This window comes from Oryx dammah, unplaced genomic scaffold, assembly GCF_014754425.2.
Source record: "Oryx dammah isolate SB20612 unplaced genomic scaffold, SCBI_Odam_1.1 HiC_scaffold_19, whole genome shotgun sequence".
Classification (NCBI taxonomy): Eukaryota; Metazoa; Chordata; class Mammalia; order Artiodactyla; family Bovidae; genus Oryx; species Oryx dammah.
In genome coordinates, this window is record NW_024070203.1 from 21,742,594 (window position 1) to 21,767,503 (window position 24,910).

Sequence of the window (24,910 nt, forward strand, 5' to 3'; positions counted from 1 at the left end):
TAAGCATCCTCTTAAGGTTTAGCATCATTTCAGTGCCCAAGCAGGGGTCTAAGGAAGGATGGATTTAGACCTCAAAAATACCACCCCGGGTGTGAAACAAGGAAGATTTTGTTCACAAAGCTGACTGGACTTTTAGTTGAGGTTTATGAATTTTTAATTATGCCTTTGTTTTTCTTAACCCTGTAATGTCATGCCAAGGGCTTCCCAGTGGCTCAGTGGTAAAGAATCCGCCTGCCAGCGCAGGAGACATGGGTTCAGTCCCTAGTCAGGGAAGATCCCACATCCCACAGAGCAGCTAAGCCTGTGAGCCACGGCTGCTGAAGCCCGTGCACCCTAGACCCCGTGCTCTGCCGCAAGAGAAGCCTCCGCTGTGGGAAGCCCGCGCACCACAGCCAGAGAGGAGCCTCTGCTCGTTGCAACCACAGAACAGCCCACAAAGCAAAGAGGACCCGGCACAGCCAAACATAAATACATTTAAAAAATTATATTTAAAGAAGCCATTAGCAGGCAGACAAGACACGCAAGAAGAAATGCCTGGTAACATACCAAGAAACTTCAATAGATGTTTCCAGAGACAGATTCACCATGAAACTAATGAAATTTAAGCTGTTACTCCGGTACTTATTTTTTTAATCATATTTGTCTTCTTTTCCCTAAACGTTTACTTCTTTTCTTCCACAAATCTGGATATGACCCTATTTTATTCCTTTATTAAATATTGTGATATCTATCTCAACAGCAATGAGATGGAGTCCCTTGCTTTTAAGTTTTAAATATTTTTTTCTGCACTGCATTAGACACGTCAGATATCTTCAGGTGGTACCAACTGAGTTCCATTGCCCTGAGCTCTTAGTTTAAATCAAAAGTTGGGAAACTTTTTCTTTAAAAGTCAAATAGTAAATATTTTAGGCCTTTGGGCCAGATAGACTCTGCTGCAGTTACTCAGCTCTCCTATTTGCCTCACAAAAGCAGCCACAGACCACATATAAACAAAGGAGTGTGGCTATGGTATAAAAATTTATTTATAAAAAAGCAGCTGCCTGCATATGGCCCAAGGGCCACAGTTCGCTAACCCCTGGTTTAAATGGTCAAAACCTGCATCGACATTACACATCTGTGGATCCAGAGGTTGATCAGTTCAGTTCAGTTGCTCAGTTGTGTCTGACTCTTTGCGACCCCACGGACTGCAGTACACCAGGCTTCCTTGTCCATCACCAACTCCCGGAGCTTCCTCAAACTCATGTCCATTGAGTCAGTGATGCCATCCAACCATCTCATCCTCTGTGGTCCCCTTTTCCTGCCTTCAATGTTTCCCAGCATCAGGATCTTTTCCAATGAGTTGATAGGGACAGGATATAGATAGATCAAGATCTAGATATCAATATCTGTGGTTCTTGGTGATTATGATATTCTTGCTTAATTTCAAGGACAAGGAAGGTTTTTAAACACAAAATTACTTTTTCTATATTCCAGTAAAGCCATTTTTTTGACTCTATGAACATAAGTCGAGGGAGAAAGAGGTAAAAAGCTTGCATCTGAATGCCTGCTATTTGCCCAGATTCATAGCAGTTTATGTATGTGGTTCTCTTTTTATTTACATGACCATCCCATGAGGTAGGTTTGGAGGCTCCCTAATTCCACAATTAATAGTAATCAGTGAATATCTACTTAAAGGGTATCTGCTGAAAATGGGTACCAAACTTCATACTAAACAGTGAAGAAAATTTCTCATTAGTATATGATCACAAAAATATAATTAAAATACAAAAATGTGTTGTATCTCACAGGTCACAAAATTTAAATTATAATTGCAACTATGCTCTAATTTTTACAACACACAAAGACTCAGTTGAGTGTTAATTTAAGGTTATATTTTCTTTGCCAAAACTTGATGATAATACAACATGACTTCCCATTTTATTCTCTCAACATTTGGGGGGAAGGATTGTATGGTATTTTTCACCTTTTGAAATATCATTTGATCTATCTTCAATTGTTTCAGTAAGATGGTCGCTTGTTAATGGTTTCGCTGTTTAGAACAGCTCTTCATCATCATATCCATCAACTTCATGAAATCCTGCATCCTTTGTGAGCTTTGCCTTTTCTTTTTGCAAATGGTCCATACTGTACCGTCGGATGCTGTCCCTGATAGAGAGACAGAGGCTGAACTGCAAGGCCATGATGTATAGGATACAGGCTCTGTTAAACCGTCAAGGATGTTTGCACGGAGACTTCCTTAGAGAGGTGGTTTTTAGTTGTGAGAGTTTCTGCTGCCCTGTGCAATCTCTGAGCTACAAAGACTGGGATAAGGAATAAGATCAAGAAAATCCCTTGATTTGTCACTTGTGTGTTGTAAGTGAGAAACTGAGGTTCAAAAAAATAAACCTACCCTGAGTCATCTGGTTTCTAGGTGGTGAGCCAAGATTCAGATCCTGTGGAGCCTGACTACAAGCATGCCCATTTAATGGCCAACAGATGGAGACTGAAAGGAGAAGAGTCCATGCTTTCCTCCCTCAATCTAGGATCTTGGCGAGCTACCTGGCTCTTGAAATATGCCTATGGGGAGCAGGAGCCATCAGGGGTCCCGGGGAACTGCTTAGAGATGGAACCAAGCTTTTCTCCCCCAAACTGGAGACCAGAGGAGAGGGAAGCTGAACTCTCAGTGTGCCCCCCAACCCCGCCCTACCCCCGGCTCTCCAGCTGGCCCGGCCCTGGCCCCGTTCCCTGCAGAACCTCACTCCAAGCCTCATGGTCATTCTCAGAACAGGGTCTGGTCCCAGCATCTCTGCCTCTCCTCCTGTGGTGATCCCACTGCCTGAGCCTGAAGGCTGTGGTCCTCATCTGTAAAAGGGGGGCACGGATATAACGGTGACAGGGTCCCCACCTGGCACTGCTGCTCTCCAGAGTACAAGAGAAAATGACATGCCAAAAGAAAAAATTACCAGGTAAATCCTAGAGTTTTCACTCTCTTGGGTTCCCCTTGAATGAAGTCCTTGAGGGGATATTTGTCGTGATTTCCGGTGGGTCCGGCTTTGTTCCTATGAGGGGAGGCCAGGCTCGGGTGGGAAAAGGCAGGTAGGAGATGGTGTCTGGTTTGAGGGCATATCAAGACCCTTGACCTCAACTGGTTTTATTTGGAAAGATGGTCGGGACCCTGCAGACAGAAGGGCAGCTGTTGACTCTCCCCAAGAAGAGAGAAGAGAGAGAAAAAAGTGGCGTGAAGCATGTTGTTGTTCAGCTGCTCAGTCGTGTCTAGCTCTTTGCAACCCCATGGACTACAGCACATCAGGCCTCCCTGTCCTTCACTATCTCTCAGAGTTTGCTCAAACTCATGTCCATTGAGTTGGTGATGCCATCCAGGCATCTCATCCTCTGTCGTCCCCTTCTCATCCCACCTTCAATCTTTCCCAGCATCAGGGTCTTTTCCAATGAGTCAGTTCTTCGCATCAGGTAGCCAGAGTATTGAAATTTCAGCTTCAAGATCAGTCCTTCTAACGAATACTCAGGACTGATTTCCTTTAGGATTGATTGATTTGACTGGTTTGATTGTTGTCCAAGGTACTCTCAAGAATCTTCAGCACCACAGTTCGAAAGCATCAATTCAGCCTTCTTTATGGTCCAACACTCATATCTGTACATGACTACTGGAAAAAATCATAGCTTTGACTATGTGGACCTTTGTCAGCAAACTGATGTCTCTGATACAGAGAAGAAACTCACATGATGGAGGAAGTAAAAGAATAATTGGTCTCCTGAGATGGCTGAAAGGGAGGTTGGTGCGCTGAGCCACTGGCATTAGAATAACAGACAAAATGATCCTAGGATGTTTTCTTCAGATGCTCCTTAACTGCAGCCCCTTCCCCAGTTGCATGCACAACCTTTACATATATTTATATCATGATTCTGACTGTTCTACACTGTGTTATGATTTGTCTGTGTTAGTCCCACGTACATAGGGATATGCACCCTGTGTGGAGTATATGTTAAGAATACTTGTTGAATGAATAAATTAATTCTGAAATACTTTAAAAAAAAAATCGGTGAGGCATGGAGAGAGAGACAAAACACGAAGGAAGAGAAGGGAAGAACCGGTCTAGCCACACCTCTCTGTCTTCCATCCGTGAGACTGATAATTCCACCCATGAGTCTGGAATCGAGTTCGTATCTTCAGCGTAAAGTGAAATGTTCTGGAGACCAGAGTTCTTCCCCTTCTCAGGTGAAGGAGGGCTTCCTTGATGCCTTCCGCTTTATAAATTAATGATTGTTTTTAAATCTCAGCAAGTAAATTCCCCAGGTTGCCGGTACTTTCCAGATCCTGGAGATGCAAGAAAATACCAAGTTCCGACGAGTGTTTGCTGCCCCCTGCTGGCTAAAGCCTGGTTCTGCACCACCCCCACCCCCGCCCCGCGAATGGGAACCAGGCTGAAACTGCGTATTGGTGACCGGTTAAGGTTGAGCTGTCCCCTCACCTGGCTCTGAAATCACAATTAGAGTTTAAAGGGACTTAAGTTCCTAGCTCCTACCTCTCCTCTAAGCTTTAGACTTGAATTTCGGTCAGCTTGCTGGATATTCCCACTTGGACCTCAAACAGTAGGTCCACAGCGTGATTTGTCTTTGCTGGCTTGTTGGCTTCTGCATACATACTCCTGAAGCCTTTGAATAGCACGTTGTCCACCCTCTCACCTCCCCCCACTGATTCTCCTTTAGCTTGGCCTCCCTGTCCCATTGGTGGAGATGCAAGGCCACAAACTTCATTTTAGCCACGCTTGTTCTTAACTCCTTAGCATGTGGCCGTATCTCCTCCTCTTTGTCATTCTCAGCCCTGGAGACCCACCCCCATTTCCAACTTATGGCTGCTTTCTATTGCTGGGAAGTTTAGCAGTCTTATGCCTTAGGGTTGCAACTTCCACCTCAACTGGATTTGTAAGATATTTCGCTAGACACAGGCAGTGCCTGCCTTGGGACGAGTTCTCATGCTGGGTGTTAAGATGGTGCGCTGTCTTTATGACACGGTGCAAGCAGTGATTACAAAATGATAACGGGCTGTGATCAGTACTGGAATAGAAGTGCCTCTGGGTGTTCTGTGATCCCAAGGGAGGGATCACATGAGGAACTGTTCAGGCAGTAGCTGGGAGGCTCCAGATGCAAGGTGTGCCCAGTACGTGAAGGTGTTAGCAGGAGGTAAAGGCGCATGTGGGGGGGGGGGGGGGGGGGGCCAGGGAAGAGGAGCATTGAGAAGGGGGCTTTAGGAAATGCAGTGATTCTGGGGGTGGGGAAGCAAGAAGGGATGGGGAAGGCCGGATCATGAAAGGCTCGCTCCCCTCCTGAAGGAGAAAATTGAATGGGGTTTAGTATCCTTGAACTCTCTGCACATGTACATGTTGTTCACATTGCCTAGGGGTCCATGCTACAGGTCAATACACATAGAATGGGGAATGTCCTGGATAAACTGTGACATATGGTCCACACTAGCTAAGACTCAGATAGCCTTCCAACCCACTGACCACAGCCTCTGGGATGCTTCCTGTGTTGTTTCCCCAAAGCCTGTGGACACTCTGATGATAACCTCAGCCAGACTCTCATGTGGCCATTTGTCCTGTTTCCCCTACTGGACTAGGAAGTCCTTGAAAATGAGGGCTAGGTTTTTTATTCATGTTTGTATAAAATGCTCCTGCAGTGCAGAACTTGCAGAAGACGCAGGTTCAATCCCTGGGTCAGGAAGATCTCTGTAGTCTTTTTACTGACAACACAGTTATCCTGCTAGTGATTATTCCTTCTGATGAATTTCTTTATCGGTAAAACGGGAATGATCATATCTACCTTGGGAGAAGGTTGTGAGGATAAATGAGCTGATAGGTGTAAGGTGGCAGATGGTAAGTACTCACTAAAGAGTGGTGTTGGTTGTTTAGATTGTTACCATCATTGTCATCATCATCATCACCAGAGACTTGGATGAAGAGTAAGCAGGTTCTACACATGTCATGAATTTAAAATAAAATGGCCAAACGGGAGGGAGTTGAAAATCTCATTTGGGTTCCTAGACAGGTTTGGAGACAGAGTCAGATCTGCAGGTCAGCAGGACTGTTGATCAGAAAATGCAATCAAGGTCATCAAGGGGTGGGACCAGGACTCCAGTCCAAGCCAGCTCCAGGAGCAGACAACTCCAAACCTCCTTACATCATGGTCCTTACCATCACACCATGAGTTGGTTTTCTGTTTGTCTGGACCGTCAGCTCAGGAGGACAGATCCAGCTTGTTCATCATTGGATTCCAGCTCTGCCTCCCCCAGTGCCTACCATATAAATATTCAGTGGATGGAAGAATGAATGAATGCACGAGTTGGGCACCCACTCTTACCCAGACAAACCGAAGAGGCACGGATGGGAGCCTAGCAGGACACAGCACCGGATCACACAGAGCAGGAGGGCTTGGGGTCTGCAGTACCAAGACTCCCGCGTGGACACTGTCCTTTAGTTTCCCTCTTAGACACCAGGGTTTCCCCCGTGGTTCAGATGGTGAAGAGTCTGCCTGCGATGCTGGAGACCTATGTTCAATCCCTAGGTCGGAAAGATCCCCTGGAGGAGGGAATCTTACCCACTCCGGTATTCGTGCCTGGAGAATTCCATGGACAGAGGAAACTGGCGGTCTATAGTCCATGGGGTCACAAAAAGCAGGGTCACGATGGAGCCGCTAATGCTTTCACTTAGACACCCAGAGAACTTGATGCTGATCACTGAGCCAAAGACTCCCCACCAAGAGGGACGGAGAACCTCTTTTCTTTGCTGAAATGATGAAGCAAGCAGGCGCGTGTGCACACACACACACACACTGTCTCTCCACCACCCTCACTCTCTCACACACAGGGAGTTTATAAATACAATCATCTCAGAGGATTGTTTGCAGTTAGCTTCTGCCTGAGGCAGGGGCATGAACCAGCTGAGCTCTCAGTGACTTTTCAACGAGCAGCTCTGCATCACGGTGGCTTGGATTCTTTCTAGCATGAAACACACTTGATAGTTTCAGAAACGATTCTGAAGATCCCCCAATTGAAAGAGATTATTTCCTTTAGTAACTACTGACTGTAAAAAATAATAATAATAACATGAAGATAATGGTAACAGAGACTTTCTTTGAATTTATCAATCTTCGGATGAATTTGTTTTTATTCTAAGAATATTTTCATATGTTTGAAGGTCATAGTTCTGTGTGTGCGGGACCCATTATTAACGTAGTCACATTACAGTTGATTGACCAAAGCTTGCGGTAACTTTGGTTTGTCAGGCAATCTGCAGTCCTCTAGGGCTGGGACCAGATGCTGTCACTTAAATTCTCACTGTTTCCACTAACTAGCTGGTAAAGTTATGCATGTTGCTCTCTCAAACCTGGTTTCCATAACTGTAGCATCAATTCCTAACTGCCTCACAGCTGTGTCACGAGGTTAAATGGGATAACATAACAAGTCCAATCCTATGTCCGATGGATACTGTAGCTTCATCCTGGCTGTTACTCTTCTGCCTAGCCTCGGCACAATCCAGAACAAGGCACTTCCTTAGTTTCTTTCTTCCTTCCCTTCTAGGTTCCTGATTGTCCTGGGGTGCTTGATTCTGGCTGTCCTGACCACCTTCAGGGAATATGAGACTGTTTCGGGGGACTGGCTTCTGCTGCTGGTGAGACGTGCGCCCAGCGTGGTGCCGCGCTTCTGGGGCAGACGCTCTGGTGGGCCCTCCAGCGGTGAGGACAAGGAGGCCCTTGGGTACAGTTTTCCCACAACTGCTTTTGGTTTCCTGGAGTCTCCGGCCAAGTCCGGAAGTAAGAAAAAGCAATGACAAACCGGTTGATGAGGCCTTCCGGGTGCACAGGTGGAGCAGGGAGCAAATGGCCTTGTGTTATTCCAGATTAGAGAACAGGGGACAAGAACAAAGTCAAAGCAGAAACCAAGACCCATTGGCTAAACGATAAAACCTTCTGAGAGGTAACACAAAGGCGTGTTCGGTTCCAAACCCTGCCTCTGCTTCTCCTCCCTAAACCCTGAGGACCTCCTCCTTCAAGGCCAAGTACCAAATCCCATTTCTACATGAGAACTCCAAGTCCTTCCTCCCGGGCCCCTGCCCGTTTTCACCATCCAGTCTGTATCCCGCGTGTGGTGGACAACATGCAGGCAGCAGTCTTGGGCAGATTGCCTAACACCCCTGACTCAATTTCCTCCCATCCTCACCCACGGTATATAAAAATGTAAAGCGAGGAGCGCAGACCGATGGGCTGAGTGCAGAATCCATGCCCAGCCGGGAGGTGGCCTCCAGGAAGAGCTGGCTCCTGCTACAACCCCGGACAGCACTGGCCAGCTGGCCCTTTGAATGACCATGCCTTGATTAGGATCAGCCCACCTGTTTAGGGTGAGGCCCTGCCCTCTGCACAAGGGAAAGATGCCAACCAACCCCCCCCACCGCCCATTAGGGGGATCTTGCTATTTCATAAACCCTAATTTGGTGAGCTAAGCGTGATGCCCGTGGTGTCCAAACCAGCAGATTCCTTTCCAGGGCAGGTCTCCGAGCAGGTGACTCCTGGGAAGCCACCCAGTTCCAGGAACTAAGTTTCAAGGATTGTTGCAACTCCCCGAGAGCCCCAGGGAAGTCACCAAACAGAAGGAGCAAAGTGTCTCTGTCTGATCAGCAAGGGAGGCCTGGGAGGGAGGGAGTGGTCTCTGTGTCCTGGGAGAGGAGAGTAGCGCAGTGTGACCCTGATGGGCATGAGCTCTGAGCCTGATGATCTGCCTGGAATTCCTTCTTGGCCACTTTTGGCTTTGAAACATTTGTTCAGCCACTCCTTCCCTGGCCTTGGTTTCTCAAAATATAAGCTGAGGGTAATATTATAAAATACCTCTGTGATTCCTGACCCCAGAGCTGCGCTCAATAACCACTGGCCACACTTAGCAATACCAGGGGCCAGACAACTCGTGGACAATTCTATCAATTCCTCTTCTTTCAACTCAGCTGAACTTCTTAGGGGGTTTTTAGTACATTAAAGGAATTTGTAAGAAATGATCCATTTAAAAAAAAAAAGCATAGAAAAAAAAGGCTTAATGTTCGGGACAGCCAGCTAGTGAAGACAGGCGCTGCCCCGCACTGAATGGGGGTGATTAGCCTGTCCTAACCCCTCCGCTCATCAAGCTGGCAACCACAGAAATCCAACTCTTCAGAACTTCAGAACAGAAATCGCTGGTTCTGGACAACTGGGTCCCGGCTAATCAGCGTCTCTCCATATGTTCTTCCATGCAGGAAACATTTGCTATTTTCATCTTCGGAGCCGAGTTTGCTTTGAGGATCTGGGCTGCCGGCTGTTGCTGCCGATACAAAGGCTGGCGGGGACGACTGAAGTTTGCCAGGAAGCCCTTGTGCATGTTGGGTGAGCCCTGACCCCGGGCCCAGGGGCTCCTCGGCCCCCTCTTCGGGTCCATTGTTTCTCGGAGGCAATTTTAAGCAGACACAATTCGTCTGGGAAACCCTGCTCGTGGTGGGGGCTGGCCTCGCCTCTCACGCTCCCTTCAACCCTCCAGCAGGTACTGAATTCCTGCCCCTGTGGCTTCTTTTTAGAATGAGTCCACAGGGCAGGGATTCTTCATGGGAGTGGGGGTGGGGGGTACTCTCGGCATTTGGAATGCAAAGGTGCCAGCCATTGTAGGACACTGAACACCCCCAGTCCCTGTGAAGCCACAGTTGCCAATTGCATTCCAGTTGGCTGCAGTGGAGTTAGAAGGTGTGACATGTCCATTGCTGGTTGAGAATTACTTCTGTAGGATCACATGATGCCCATTTTACAGAGGTGGAAACTGAGGCTCACAGTTCTGAGTCATTCTTCAGTCACACAGGGTGTAAGCAGCAGATTCCATCCTAACACCCAGGTCTGCAAGAATCTACCACTTTGTCCTCCCAAGGGAGGGCAACACCACGTTGCTGTGTCCTGACCCAAAAGTTGCTCTGGGGGTGTGTCATGGATACCCCTCCGTCCGGATGTAGGCATTGTCATAGCAGAGATGGTGGAAGCTCTCGCACACCCCTATTGGTGCAGGATAGAACCCACCTCCAACCCTAGCCCACCTAGGGGGAACCCATCTGAAGATCCTACCAAAATCATACAGAGACAGGATGAAATCTGCCTGCAGTGATGCTTAGGAATCTTGGAGCTTCAAATTCCTAGAAATAGTTAAAGTTAGAGGATCATAGAATATCAGGGCTGGAAGGAACCTTCAGGAGCATTTGGCTGAACATGCCTTCCTGTCTGCTGCTCCAGCTCCTTTCACAGTAGCCTTAATGTGGTTCCCCCAGATTTACTTGTATACCTCCAGTCACAGGGCAGTCACCACCTCTCAAGCTTATTCATTCCGTCTTAACTCCTCTGACTCTCTTCAGATATTTGAGCTCAGCCATTCTGTCCCTCCTCTCCACTCCAGCAGTCTCCTGTCCTCAGGAAAAATGTGCTTCAGGACTTCAACGCCATGTTACCTCCCATCTTGTTAGCATCACAGACCCTCCTCTCTGAGCTGCTGCTTCTTCCTCACTGCTCTTTTGAAAACTGACCCCCAGGCCTGAACACAGCCCTGTTTGGTATGAATGGCCAGCCCAGGGAGGAAGAGCTAGACCCTTGCTCTGTCCTAGCAGCCAGTTTCCCTCTGTATCACCTGGGACTAAGTTGCCAGGTTTGCAGGTTACCTCGCACCGAGGACAGTACCACCCTCACCATCAGCTGAAGCCCTTTTTCTTCTTTGCATCTGCTGCTGAGGCTGGAAAGCTGAGGTTTGTGTCTAGTGCTCAGAAGTTTGAATGCAGGTAGGGGGCATGTGTGTGTGTGCATGCATGGACATGTGCAATATTGGAGAACTTTTCAGTTACTTAATTTTCTCCACATTTCTTTTCTCTCTTCCTCTGTCCTCCTTCCGTGACTGTCTACCTGTGTCTTAGTCTGTTCAAGCTGCTGTAACAGAATACCACAGACAGAGTAGCTTATAAATAACAGGAAGTTATTCCTCACAGTTCTGCAGGCTGAAAGTCTGAGACTGGGGTGCCAGCAGGGTCAGTTTCTGGTGAGAGTTCTCTTCCTGGCTCATAGATGCTGTCTTCTTGCTGTGCCCTCACAAGGAGGAAGGGGCTCCCTGGAGTCTCTTTCTTTCTTAAGGGCACTAACCCCATTCATGAGGGCTCCACCCCCATGACCTAATCGCCTCCCAGAGGTCCCACCCCCAGCACCATCACACCAAGAGACAGGACTCAATATATGAATTTGAAAGGAAACAAACTTTCAGTCTTTCAAAACCCCCAACTTTCCTTCACCTTCCTCTTTCCTTGTCTATCCTTTACCTCCTAACTCATTATTGACCAGGGGATTTTTACAGAAACTAATGCCTGTGGCTGGCAATTTTTATTCTGGCCAGCCAAAATTAATTGTTATTTCACTAACACTCTGTGTATCATTATACTCAACAGTTACACTTGATACACCTGTAAAGTCTTCTAATGTTTGTGAAATGTTGTCTTCAGTCTACTCTTGTGTAGAAGCAAAGGCGCATTCTCCAGCCCTGTGAGTTTCATTTTCACTTTCTGTATCAGAATCAATCACTGAGGTTTTCTTGTCTTTTTGTTGGTCTACTATTCACATCATCTAAATCAGAGCTATATTCTGAAAAACTGTCATCTTCTGAGACACTGGTATATATGTCACTCAGATAGTCAGAGAAACTATCTGCGTAAAATTCACCAAAAGATTCTTCTTCACCCAAAACTTCACGATGCATCATTTTTGAAAATTTTATGGTAGTAAATTTGCATTTGTAACATACACAGGGTTGGAACAAAAACCTAATGGAGCCAAATGTGAATGATAATGACAATATAAGTTGTATAATGAACCCTTGATCAATCTTAAGCTCTAACAACTTCACACAGTGATGTTAATTGTATCACTCTTTAAAAGCATATTGATAACATCTCCGATCAATAATGTTCAGATAACAAAAGATGTGTTAGTACGTCTTTGGTCAATAATGTGTTAAGCTGATTTCTTTTTCGTCTTTGGGGTGACCCCTCCAGCGCTGACCACAAGTCTGTGTGTGTGTGTGTGAGTGTGTGTGTGTTGGCAGGGCATGGAAGGGGTGACTTCGACATTGACGGTGCCCAAATTCTGAGATCCCTGCCAACAGAGCAGTCCTAGTATATGGAGCCCCACCAGAGCAGGAGGGTTTCCAGCGGAACAGTCTCACGATTCTAGGATCGTAAGAGAGCTCCAGCTTCCGTTCCCCTCCTGTCCCTTCTGGAGAGATGAGACTGTCCCTAGCCTCCACCGTCCTGGCTGGCTTCTTTGCTGATGTTGCTGCATTTTCTCTTCTGCTCGTCTAACTTCTCCCGTAACGTGGCCCTCATAGGAAGAGTTGTTTTGCTCTGTTTGACCAGAGGGTGGCTATCCTGTGCACATGCGTCATGCCCTCCTTCTGTGAAACAGCCGCAGACCGTGCCGTCACTGTGGCTGAGTCTCTCTGGGCTGAGATTCGGTGCCCTAGTGTCAGAGTGTCATAGACTCACGTCACATTTACCCTGTGTCTAGGTTTTGTTTTATTTTCTGCAAACCTGAAAAGTGGATATCTTTACAAAGATAGAGAAGCCCGACCAAGGATATAGACACACTGATATCCAGATGTCTGACCCCTAGTTTTCCCCAGAGTTTAGGCATATATGGGAGACACCTTCACATGGTCGAAGGGATGCCAGCTTTTGGGGGCAGACATACTTGGTGTGGATTTAAGAACCTAATCTGAGCAGGGTAGCCGGCACAAACAAAGGTAGGGAGATGTGAGAGACCACTGTGAACCCAGAAAACCACACGAGCTTCTAGAAGGTTCCCTAGGGCCGGGTCACAGAGGGTTTTCAGAAGCTTGGACTTGGCCCATTGGATAAACATTCCAAGTGTCTTCCTTGTACCCTGATGCCCTTGCAAAAACAAACAAACAAACTAAAGAGTTCTGTGGTTGAACTCTTGAGAAAGGCTAGACTTCATTGGTAAAAGTGACAGCCACAGGACATAATAGTACATTAAAGGCCCTGAGACGTCCTGCAGTAGTAAAACCTGTTTAATTGAATTTTTTCCTAATTTATTGGATCATGGGATCCTTTGTGCTTGCTAGTCCCGTGCAGTACAGTGAGGACATAATAGATCCCGGAGTAGTGGGGAGGAGCATTAAAGAGAATGCGAATGAGACCAGGGCCCTCTTCCTTCCATCTTTGACCTTTTAACTTCAGGAGCCAGCTTGGCCCATTGAGAACTGTCTCACCCCCTTGGCCTCTGCTTGCAGCTCTGGTAGACGTTTCTGGCTCACCTCCTGACAGCATCCCCCCATGTCTGGGGCGGGTCCCATGCTTTCCTGCACCCTGCCCCAGGGCCTTCTCTGAAACTGAGGGAGGTCACTGGGCAGTGCAGCTCCGAAGTGTGGGAATGTTGATGACCCCCTCGGCCAGCAGAGGGCAGGAGCCTGTGGACAGAGACCCCAGCTCCCATCTTTCAGAGGGGCGGTGGTGGGAGGGGTTCTGCCTACAGCTCTGAGGTTCCCGCAGCAGCAGCCCCCACAAGACCCCTGCCCTGGCCTTTCCCCTGAGTCCCTCTCCCCTCCTTTCCACTTCCCGAGTTCACCTCCCTTTCAGTCACCCGCAGCCAGGACCCTCTCAGGGCTTGCTTGCAGGGGAAAGTGAAAGTGAAGTGAAGTCTCTCAGTCATGTCCGACTCCTTGTGACCCCATGGACTGTAGCCCACCAGGCTCCTCTGTCCATGGGACTTCTCCAGGCAAGAATACTGGAGTGGGTTGCCTTGCCTTCCTCCAGGGGATCTTCCTGACCCAGGGTTCAAACTCTGGTCTCCAGCATTGCCGGCAGACGCTTTACTGTCTGAACCCACAGTCAGACAGCATGAGCTTCAGACCCCTCCTCCACCTGGGCAGCCCCAATCCCCTCTCGGCCAGAGAGGGACCCCGAAGGACCACTGCTGGAGGATCTTGGAGCATCACTTCCCTGGGATTGGAGTGAGCGCTGGCGTCCTGCATCCAATCCCAACTCGGCCACATCCGGCTGCACAGGCCTGGAAAGGGATTCACGCTCCGAGCTCCTGTTTCCTCACCCGTCTGAGAAGAACACGTATCCCGCGGGTGTCACGATTTAACACGGCACCTGCCCGTCTGTGGCCAACAGTGCCGTGACGGCTCCGCGCCCTGGCCTGACCTTCCTCCCCCTCTCCCCTGCCATCCTCCGCCCTCTTTCCAGACATCTTCGTGCTGATCGCCTCCGTGCCGGTGGTTGCCGTGGGAAACCAGGGCAACGTCCTGGCCACGTCCCTGCGGAGCCTGCGCTTCCTGCAGATTCTTCGGATGCTGCGAATGGACCGGAGGGGCGGCACCTGGAAGCTCCTGGGCTCGGCCATCTGCGCCCACAGCAAAGTAAGTGCCGCCGAGAAGCCACTGGACCACCGGGCTTGCCTCCTTCCTACCCACATCCGGTCCACGGCATCCCCTCCCGGACGGTGCACCCAGAGGGTCCTGCCACCAGGACCTAAACATAGGGATGATGATGCTGGGGCCCCTAATGCAGAGCCCTGTGGGGTGGAAGGAAGTCACCTGGGCGGATTGGAATCCAGACTCTACTGGTGTGACTCTGGAGACTGCCGGTAACCCCTCTAGGCTTCCCTGGTGGCTCAGATGGTAAAGAATCTGCCTGCAGTGCAGGAGATCCAGGTTCGATTCCTGGGTCTTGAAGATCCCCTGGAGAAGGAAAATGGCCACCCACTCCAGTATTCTTGCCTGGAGAATCCCTTGGACAGAGGAGCCTGGCAGGCTACAGTCTATGGGGTCACAAAGAGCCGGACATGACTGAGTGACTGACACACACTGTAACCACTCTGGGTCTTCTCTCCTGCCTTTATAAAACAAAAATGATATGCACCCGCCTCATAGGGTGAAAAGACTTAGAATACACTCAGTTCATAGGTATGGTGGCTCAGTTGCTGTTGTTATTATGTAGCCAGAAGCACAGTGCCTGAACTTAGCATTTGATACAGATTAGCTCGCCCCAGGATCAGCACTGTTCTTACCCTAGTTCAGAGATAAGGAAGCAGATATGGAAAAAGGAAGTAAGCTGCCCAGGCTGTCTGGCTTCAGAGCCCGTGTTCAGTGGCTTGCTAGTGGTGGCTCTTGCCTCTACAAGGCAGATGAGAAGCTAAGACTAAGTGGGGCTTGGCCCGGACTTCCATGTGCTCAAGCAGGAGTGGAAACCTAGGGAGAGGCCAGTGTATCTGGAGCTGCCATGCTCTGCATTTCTCTCCTACGGTTAGCCCAAACCTTTGGTACCACTGTCTTTTAATATCCCGCCTTGGCTGGACCCTGGAGAAATGAAGGAAAACCTCTGAGTGGCAGGAAAAAAACACTCAGAGGCCAGTTCAGGAGAAACTAGAGCAAAGGGCTCCTGAGATGTGTGTTCCTTAGAGCAGCAGTCTGCAGCCTTTTAGCCACCAGGGACCAGTTTTGTGGAAGACTGTTTTTCTATGGATCAGTGGTGCGGGTGGTTTTGGAAGGATTCAAGTGCATTACCATTTAGTCTGTGATTTGTTTCTATTATTATTAAATCATCAGTTCCACCTCAGATCATCAGGCATTAGATCCTGGAGGTTGGGGACCCCTGCGTTAGGGGCAAAAGTGAAAGCTGCCTTCATTGCGAAGACAGCATCTTCTTGTGCCAGTCTTGGTGGGTACAGTGTACATGGTTGGCACCTGGAGCAGGCCCCCATTCCTGAGAGGATGTGCTCAGCCCTTTAACTGCTCTGAGAGTTGGCTGCTAATGTTCCCAGCTGTCCCTTCCCTGGAGAAGCACAGGAGAGCTGCCCGGCCCAGGAGCTTATATTGTTCTCAGCTTCTGCCTCCCCCATCAGGGAGGCCCACAGCCAGTGACTCACTGACACAAGGACCTGTCTTGTGTCGGGACCAGCCCTGTGAGGCAGCTCATGCTGCAGAGCTTCCCGTGGAATCAGGCTGAGGGAGGCTTCAGCACAGGGCACACCCTCGCTGAGCTCTTTCTTCTGCCCTGTCCAGCTTCTCTCATTCCCTCTGTCCCAAGACCCTCCCTCAATCATCATGGTTGTTGTTTAGTCACTCACTCATGTCTGACTCTTTTGTGACCCCTTGGACTGTAGCCTGCCAGACTCCTCTGTCCATGGGATTCTCCAGACAAGAACACTGGAGTGGGTTGCCATTTCCTTCTCCAAGGAATCTTCCTAACCCAGGATCGAACCTGTGTCTTGTGGCAGGTGGATTCTTTACCATCTGAGCCACCAGGGCAGCCCTCACATGCTCTGTCTCAAACTTTGCTTCTGGGGAACTACACCGAAAGCAGGGAGCCCGGGCCTAGTTGCCATTGGGGAGCTCAGAGTTCTCCTTCTAAGTCTTAACATCACCTGCCACCCAACCTGGGCAAGCCCAGAATGCCCCTGCAAAGCTCCTGGATTCCTCCCGTTCAGGTACACACCCAGCTATGTCAGCAGCTCATAGCAGAATGAATAGAAGCTTAAGAGTCAAACAGCAGCTCGGTGCAAATTGCAGCTCTGCCACCTTTGAGCCGTAAGACTTTAAGAATGCTGCTCTCTTTTCATGAGAGCTTCCTCAGTGGTTAAAATGTGAATACTTCCGGCTGCTCACATGAGCCAAGGTATGTGTCAGTACCTGGCGAATAATTAGTGCTCGTTAGTAGTAGTATGTATTATTCCAAACAGTACAAACAAATACAGAAAGAAAATGAAATACTAATTTAAAACACTTAGAGTCTCACATCTGAAAACGCAATTTCTTCCCATACATGTTTTAGTCCCTGTCTGCTCCATTTCTGGCCACAGGCTCAGGGAGAAAGGGTGTGTTTGGTTTTTTTTTTTTTTTTTTTGAGAGTTCTTTCTTCACCTGGACTATTTTATTATTGTTATTATTACTATTTGGCCATGCCGCATGCTATATGGGACCCTAGTTCCCCAACCAGGGATCCAACACATGCCCCTGGCTTTGGAAGCGCAGAGTCTCAACCATCAGACCACCAGGGAAGTCCCTATTTTATCTTTTATCAGAGGACATGTTAGCAACACCTAAGCTGGTGTCCATGCAGCTGAACTGATTCACGGCTCTGGTGGAAATCAGGACTGAAAATGGCTGGGTAAGGCCCTTGTTCTATGTTCCCTCAGATTAGAATATGTGACAGTTGGATGTTTGCCATGTAATACCTGGGAAAAGATGGTCCATGCCACCGCCGGACCCCACACCTGCGCCTGAGGGGGTGGAATCAGGACAGTCACAGGTCTGCAGCAGGAGATGGCAGACAGAGTGACTGCTCGGCCGGCTCCGTGCCCCATCTTTCCCGCCAGCAGTCCCTGCTGGACGAGCCCTCAGCCTTTCACTGTCCCTGAGCTCCAGCAGGGCTGCAGGCCTGGCCTTCACTTCCAGAGCAGGCAGTGTGTTCAGAAAGTATAAGCGCTTACCTGGATTTGAGTCCAGCATTTACTAACTGCAGGAGCTTAGACCTGTTCCTTCTCTGAACCTGGTGAACAAACACCACTTCATTTCTTCATTCATTCATTCAAAAAAAATGTTCTCTGGGCCAAGTTCCATGCTGGACTCTCCTGGAAACTCAGAGATGAAGAGTGAGGGGCCCACATAGGGTAGGACTTTAATGTTCTTACTAAAGTTGGGATTGGCCAGACTCTGCTTCCAGAACAAATAAGCCCTGGAGTCTCTGTGCCTTAGCACAAAAATGTGGGCATCTTCTCGTGCACACGGTGTCTGATGCAGGTCGAGTGGTGCTGGTTTGTCTAGGAAATGAACCTTGAGTCACTGAGGCAAGGGAAGCAGGCCTGCGAGCATCCTCTAGAATGGACCTAACACAGGAAGTAGCTCCCATCACTCCCATGGGCTGGATCTCAAACCCTCGGCTGCCACTTGACTGCTGGGGGGCTCAGGCATGCGCAGGAGCCGGTGGACATCGGGGAGCAGCCATTTCCACGGAGCGGCTGGCGAACATTGCCTCAAGTCAGAATTACCTTGAATGGCCTTTGAATGACTGCAAGGCACAGTGGGGACGCATTTCCCTCCCCAGTGATCACTGTGCCAGCTCTTCATCCCACACAGCCGGGACTTCCATACGCACATGGACAGCTGTTTCTCTGATTCAGCATTTGGAGGCAGAGAGTATGAAAGAACATAGTCACGCTGGAATCACAGTCAACAGGGTGAAAGGTTCGTGACTGGGGAAGGACCAGCCACTTCATCCTTTCCTTCTCAAACCTCGATGGAGTGGACGCTCACGGAGGGGAAGGGCTGCTGGATTGTCTGCAGCATCTCAAACAACCTCTGTCTGCTGTGAACTCACCCGAGTGCAGCAGGCACGTGATGCTGTGGCAAAGGTCAGACCTATAAGCGAATGAGCGTAACAGAAACTTAACATCTGTTTAGAAAATGATGAAGACATAGAAGGGAAAAAAAAGCTAGAAATGAAAGCTCACTCTAGTTGGGGGAGCAAATATCCAGAAAGCTCTCATAATGGAGATGACATGGGTCTTAGGTGCCCCAGTGCTCTCGGGTTGGGCCCCCAGGGAGGGGCCGGGAGGACAGAGGACAAATGTGAGCAAAGGCTCAGCGAGATGCGATGGGCCCAGGAGGCCCGTTGATTGGCCGAGGACGGTCGGATAGATGAACTCTGTTGATGTGAACGGCTTCATTCTCCGTGATGACTTAGCAGGAATGTTAGGCCTAATCTCCAGACTGTGTTTGCCCATGACCTTGACTTTCTTCTGCCCAACCTACCAGGGTAACCCTTGGAGGTGGAATAGAATGAGAGACATAGGAAGTGCCTCAGGGATCGTCATGGTCAGGGTGTTTGAAACTTCAGTGGTTTGCCCATCTTTGCCATGTCTGTGTACCACCCTTACCATTACCACCCTTAACATTTTTCTTTTACATCAGCTCTCTCTTGTTTTCAAGGATATTCTAGCCTATCATGCGATCATATCCACGAAATAATGGTTTTATGTTTAATTTATGCTAATATAGTTTAAATCAGTATGTGATTACTTTGTATAAAAAATGCCTATCTGCATTTGAAGTATCTGTGGCACTGTTTGAAATTCTGTGGTTCAGTCCCTTCATTTTAAAAATGAAAAAACTGAGGCTGAAGAGGAGAGGTCATCTGCCCACACAGTCAGTTAGTGGCTGGGCTGGGTCCCCATCCACACCTCTGTCCCCTCTGCCAGGATAATTCCCCCTTGCTGTCACTTTCCAAGTGAAAAGAGCTTTATCGTTGTTCTTCCCAATCCTGCAGAGAATAGGGTCTCCTGAGTCCCGAGCCTTGTCCCGCCTGCCTTCTTACTTCCCCGTGAAGCCTCTTGAGCAGTGATTAAGTGATCACAGAGCTCTCCCTCTCCTTCTAGAGCCATCCCCTCATTCTGTTAATGATGAAAACAATGACCCCCATTTTCCAGTGATGGGAGGGGAGGATCAGAGAAGATGAGTAACTGGCCCGTGTCCCAGAGCTGGTAAACCTGCACTCCAGCTCCAGTGTGTCTGCCTGCAACCTCCTCCCAGCCTCCACGCAGTGACCCCTTCCATGTCCACTGCTTGCTGCCCCAGGAGCTCATCACCGCCTGGTACATCGGGTTCCTGACGCTCATCCTTTCTTCATTTCTCGTCTACCTGGTTGAGAAAGATGTGCCGGAGGTGGATGCCCAAGGAGAAGAGATGAAAGAGGAATTTGAGACCTACGCAGATGCCCTGTGGTGGGGCCTGGTGAGTCACCACCTCGAAAGCTGCCCCGTGGGGGTCAGCTGGAGGGCCGGAAGGATGTAGAGGGTGTGATGTGGACATACGGGTTTGGGCAGCTGTGTTCTTCAGCACAGGGGAGAGGAAAGCATCTCCATTTAGGAACCCCCCCAGGAGACATACCCTGCAGGGTGGGCCCTTGGAAGGGGGGCTTTTCCCTAGAAGTCAGGGCTCTGATCAGTCTCATCCCACGGTCACTCAGGGAACTTACCTGTCATTAGTCAGGCTGTGCTGTGCAGACTCAGTGGCAGAGCAGATGTATATACCCAGACCCTCAAGCACACCTAGAGACACATGGCCCCACCCCCATCGGCCCTGTGGCATTAAAGCATTGTTTAAGCACTTTACATTTATAAACACATTTTAAGTGCAAATAACTCCTATTATTAGCTCCCTGGTGGTTCAAACAGTAAAGAATCCGCCTGCAGTACAGGAGACCTGGGTTTGATCCCTGGGTTGGAAAGATCCCCTGGAGAAGGGAATGGCTACCCACTCCAAGTATTCTTGCCTGGAGAATTCCTTGGACAGAGGAGCCTGGTGGGCCACAGTCTAGCGGGTCGCAAAGAGTTGGACACGACTGAGCAACTATAACACTTTCACTTTTTCAAATTGGAGAACCTGAGGCTTGAAGGGTTGAGTCACTAATTCAAAGCTCTCTGAGCCAAGTTAGTGCTTAACCTGCGATTTGAACTCAAGCATTTGGGTTCCAGAGGCCACACTCTGAGCTACTCCCATAACCTGCCTTCCATGTTCATAAGTACAAGTGTGCTGATAACCTACAAGTGTAAATGCACAGAGGAATATTCAACATACACCTGGACAGACACGGGCCCAGGCATTAGACATGCACACCTATACACACAATACATATAAGGACATGCACGAGAGCACATACATTCAGAATCATGGCTAAACACAAAGTCATGCATTTGCAAACATACACATGAATATCTATGCCCATACACATGTTTGCAATTCTTGAAATACCTGTTGACTGATTGATGATAGGGAAGAAATCCTTAGCCTAGAGACAGATGTGGTCTCAAGGCTCCTATATAAGACTGCTGGTCTTTAGCACCTTCTCTCCCACGGGAGTCTTATTCTAAACGGGACAGTGCCCCAGTCAGTACAAAGGCTTATGGGTAAAGCTCGGCTGATACATCACTGACCTTCTCCCACTGGGAAGCCCCGTGTCTGAATGCTTCTCTTTTCAGATTACACTGGCCACCATTGGCTACGGAGACAAGACGCCCAAAACGTGGGAAGGCCGTCTGATCGCAGCCACCTTTTCCTTAATCGGCGTCTCCTTTTTTGCCCTGCCAGCCGTGAGTGCCCTCACTGTTATCCCTTGATGATGGACAGGATCCCTCACTGCCTGGCCCCAGCTCAGCCGTCCAGCCTCATCTTCCACCTTCTCGTATCCTGATTTCCAGCCCCATCAACCCAAAGCTGTCCTGTCTCTGCCACAGGCTGTGCGGCTCTTTGCCAGGAGTGATCCCCCCAAACACCTACTCCTCTTTCAAGACTCAGTTTCTTTTCTGAAAAAAATTTTATTGAACTATAGTTGATTTACAGTGTTGTGAACATTTGCTGTACAGCAAAGTGACACATCTACATATAGGCATTCTTTGTTTAAAAATTGGGGTATAATTGCTTTACAATGTTGTGTTACTTTCTGCTCTACAACCAAGTGAATAGGCCATATGTTTACATATAGCCCCTCCTTCTTGGACCTTCCTCCCATCCCGCCTTTCTAAGCCATCACAGAGCACCAAGCTGAACTCATACTCTTTTAAAATATTCTTTTCTATTATGGCTTATCACAGGATATTGGATATAGTTCCCTGTGTTATACAGGGGCATGTTGTTTATCCTCCAGACCCAGTTCAATGCTGCCTTCTTTAGGCTGAGTTCAGCACTCCCTCCTCTGGGTATCACTCTGTAAAAGCATTTCTGAGCCCACCTGGGATTTCAGATTCCAAATCTGCTTCCCCGGGAGAATGTGAGCCCCTTGGGGCTTGATTATGTCTTTCACCCCCATATTCCATGCACATAGCGAGTCCTTTGTATTTGTGAGTTCCCTTCTCTGCCCTGTCATCATCTAGTTTGTGTTAAAAAAGAATGCATTTCCCTCAAATTCTTGATCCCTGGCAGAATAACTTCCCCCAAGCCCAGTGCCCATCGGCGTCATAACAACAACAATAATATACAGCATTGTTGAACTTGCTGTGAACCAGATTCATGCCACGTGCTTCCCCTACACTGTCTCATTTAATCTTTGTAAAAACATTTGGAGTTTGGTGTGCATTTCTCCCCATTTTCCAGATGAGGAGACAGGCTTCATTGGGTTAGTTAAGTTTCCATAGTCACAGGGCTACTGGGTTGTAGAGCCAGGGACCCAGGCCTGCTCCTTCAAGCGTGGCCCTTAATCACAAAGCTTGAAAAGAACCTTCCGGTGTAACAACCCCTCTTCCCTGCCCTTCATCTCCCATCCTTTTGATACCGAGGCTCTTCATCGCATCCCTCCCTTCATCCATCACAGCTGTCCAGTGTGAAGATGACCTTGGGAAGATGACCTTTCTGATTCTCAGTTGCTTTATCTATAAAAGATGAGGGGCTGTGGGCATGGGACATGGTCTCTAAATTCTCTTTCAACTTGAAAGTGGTGTGCCCCCCCAACCCCGCCATGTACTCCGCGTGAGAGTTTGACCTAGAAGTCAAAACAGATCACAATTCGGAGAAATGCCAGCCAGAGTAAAAGTCTCACGTGACAATTCAAGCGACTGAAATATTTTTTAAATTCCATTAATATTAACTGGGAATCTGTTGTGCCTCCTACTCCTTACTAGGCAGCCCCTGTTACGTCATCTCATTTTTCCCTCTCAGAACTGTGAGGTGGGTGCTGCTGTCTGACTTCCCTGTGGAAGAACCTGAGATGCAGCAGAGAAGAGGCTGCCCAGGGCCTCCCTGCTGAGAGTGGCAGAGTCGGGGATTGAACCCTGACTTCAAGGCCCCACTTAACCCGGCCCCCACTGCCTGGAAGACAAAGAAGGGATCTTTTCTTCTCCCCTTCGCTCGGTGTCATCACTGGGGCCTGAGAGTTGGGATGGGGCTCCAGGAGAGGCTTGGGGGAGCTGACCTCAGGGCCTGACCTCTCCCTTCAGGGCATCCTGGGGTCCGGGCTGGCGCTCAAGGTGCAGGAACAGCACCGCCAGAAGCACTTTGAGAAAAGGAGGAAGCCCGCTGCTGAGCTCATCCAGGTCTGTCTGCCTGGGGCTGAACTGGACGGGGCCACGCATCTGTGCGTGTGTCTCTGTGTGTCTGCGTCTGTGTGTGTGTGTGTCTATGTGTATGGGTGTGTGTCTATGTGTATGGGTGTGTGTCTGTGTCTGTCTGTGTCTGTGTGTCTGTGTGTGCATGTGTCTGTGTGTGTGTGCATGTGCACACGCACGTCCATATGCTTCTACAGGAGTGGGCATACCGTGATCTGCGATGGACCCAGGACCAAGCCTGCTTGCCACAACTCTGGGTGTTGCTATGGTTTATCTCTATGACTAGTCACTGTGTGTCCTGAAAGTGACCATCCCATAACTCTCCCATCCAAGTTCTAAGCCAGTCAAAAACTAGACACAGGACTGAAACAGGAGCCCGCCCATCAGCTGTTTTCCCCCTGATGGAGTGGAGAACTTGGCTTGGACTTGGGTCCACACTAGCTTTTCTCCCCTTCCATTCTCACCACAGTCTTGAACAGGGAACCCACAAGGAAGAGTCAGCCTAGAGCACAGGTGCATAGCCAACCAGCTGCAAGGAGATGTGGGCCCTTGCATCTGCTCGTGATAGAGAGCTGATAAGTCCAGAGAGGGAGAGATGCCCGCGTGTGCACAGTACCGACCAGCTCACTGTATACCCCACCCAAAAGACGGCCGTGCAGCGGCAGGTGCGGCCTCCTGCCAGCCGTTCCTCCCTCTCACTGCCCGCACCCTGGCCTGGGAGCCGGAGCAATAGTGAGAGATGACGGGAGGGGCAGAGTGCTCCCTCTTCTCTTTCAGCGAGAGTTCTTGCTTCATGGTTTTATGGGCTGCTGGGAGCAGAGAGAATAGGAAGGGAGAGTGTTTTGGCTCTGGCTGGCTGCCTGGGACAGACCGTCTGCATGGCCTCCCATGATATTGCCTCCAGTTGTAGTGAGTGTCCCTGCGGGGATGATGCAGAATGGTACACGGTGGTCTGCATGGCCTCCCACTCTTGAAATTGCCTCCAGTTGCAGTGAGTGTCCCTGTGGGGCTGATACAGGATGGTGCATGGTGTTATATTGCAGCTTGTAGTTTCTAAGGCAGCTCTGGTCTCTAAGAGTCTGCCCTCTTATCTTCCGCAGCCCCAAAACCATCACAGTATACAGAAGATCTAGTGTGTTAGAATCAAAACCTCACCTGCCAGACGGTCTTTTGCACCCAGAAGTGGCACAAAAGACTGTTTGTCTTCCCACCTCCTTGAGAAATCTCAAGGAATCGTGCAGCAACAGGAATCCCTGCTCCTTTCAAGGCTCTTATGCTCAGATTCCCCTCTTCACGGTAATTCACTTATCTACCCTACCCCTACTATGTCGGTTTTCTCCCCTACTACGTCGGTTTTCTCCCCTGCTATGTCGGTTTTCTCCATCTGAGATGATAAGGTCAAGGAGGTTTTTCTTCCCATAGGAGCTACAAAAGGCCAAGAATCTGGCTTCTCTGGGTATGACCTCAGTGCACACTGAACCCTGAGGTGTCCAGGGCTGACTGTTTCAAAGTTGTGGGATTCCGTGTGACCTTCTGGGTGACACCAGCTCATTCCCACCCCTCATCTCTCCTCCCCAGGCCGCCTGGAGGTACTATGCTACCAACCCCAACAGGATTGATCTCGTGGCGACGTGGAGGTTCTATGAATCAGTCGTCTCTTTTCCGTTCTTCAGGCAAGTGGCTCAGCCGAATGCTCAGGGCATGACTCACCACCGCTTCCGTGGGTCCATTTGTTTGCCCGTGGCCTTCACAGTTCCTGGAGGACAGT

General features: G+C 49.1%; 1 protein-coding gene across 1 annotated transcript in view; it reads left to right on the forward strand.

Moving 5' to 3' along the window:
- Nucleotides 1–24,910, forward strand: part of KCNQ3 (potassium voltage-gated channel subfamily Q member 3) — a 293,516-nt gene that overhangs the window by 233,978 nt on the left and 34,628 nt on the right. Inside the window, exons 2-8 of the mRNA XM_040262117.1 lie at nucleotides 7,577–7,667; nucleotides 9,276–9,402; nucleotides 14,295–14,467; nucleotides 19,682–19,837; nucleotides 21,085–21,195; nucleotides 23,035–23,130; nucleotides 24,721–24,815. Of these exons, the coding sequence (XP_040118051.1) occupies nucleotides 7,577–7,667; nucleotides 9,276–9,402; nucleotides 14,295–14,467; nucleotides 19,682–19,837; nucleotides 21,085–21,195; nucleotides 23,035–23,130; nucleotides 24,721–24,815 (849 nt within the window). The remainder of the gene's footprint in view (nucleotides 1–7,576; nucleotides 7,668–9,275; nucleotides 9,403–14,294; nucleotides 14,468–19,681; nucleotides 19,838–21,084; nucleotides 21,196–23,034; nucleotides 23,131–24,720; nucleotides 24,816–24,910) is intronic.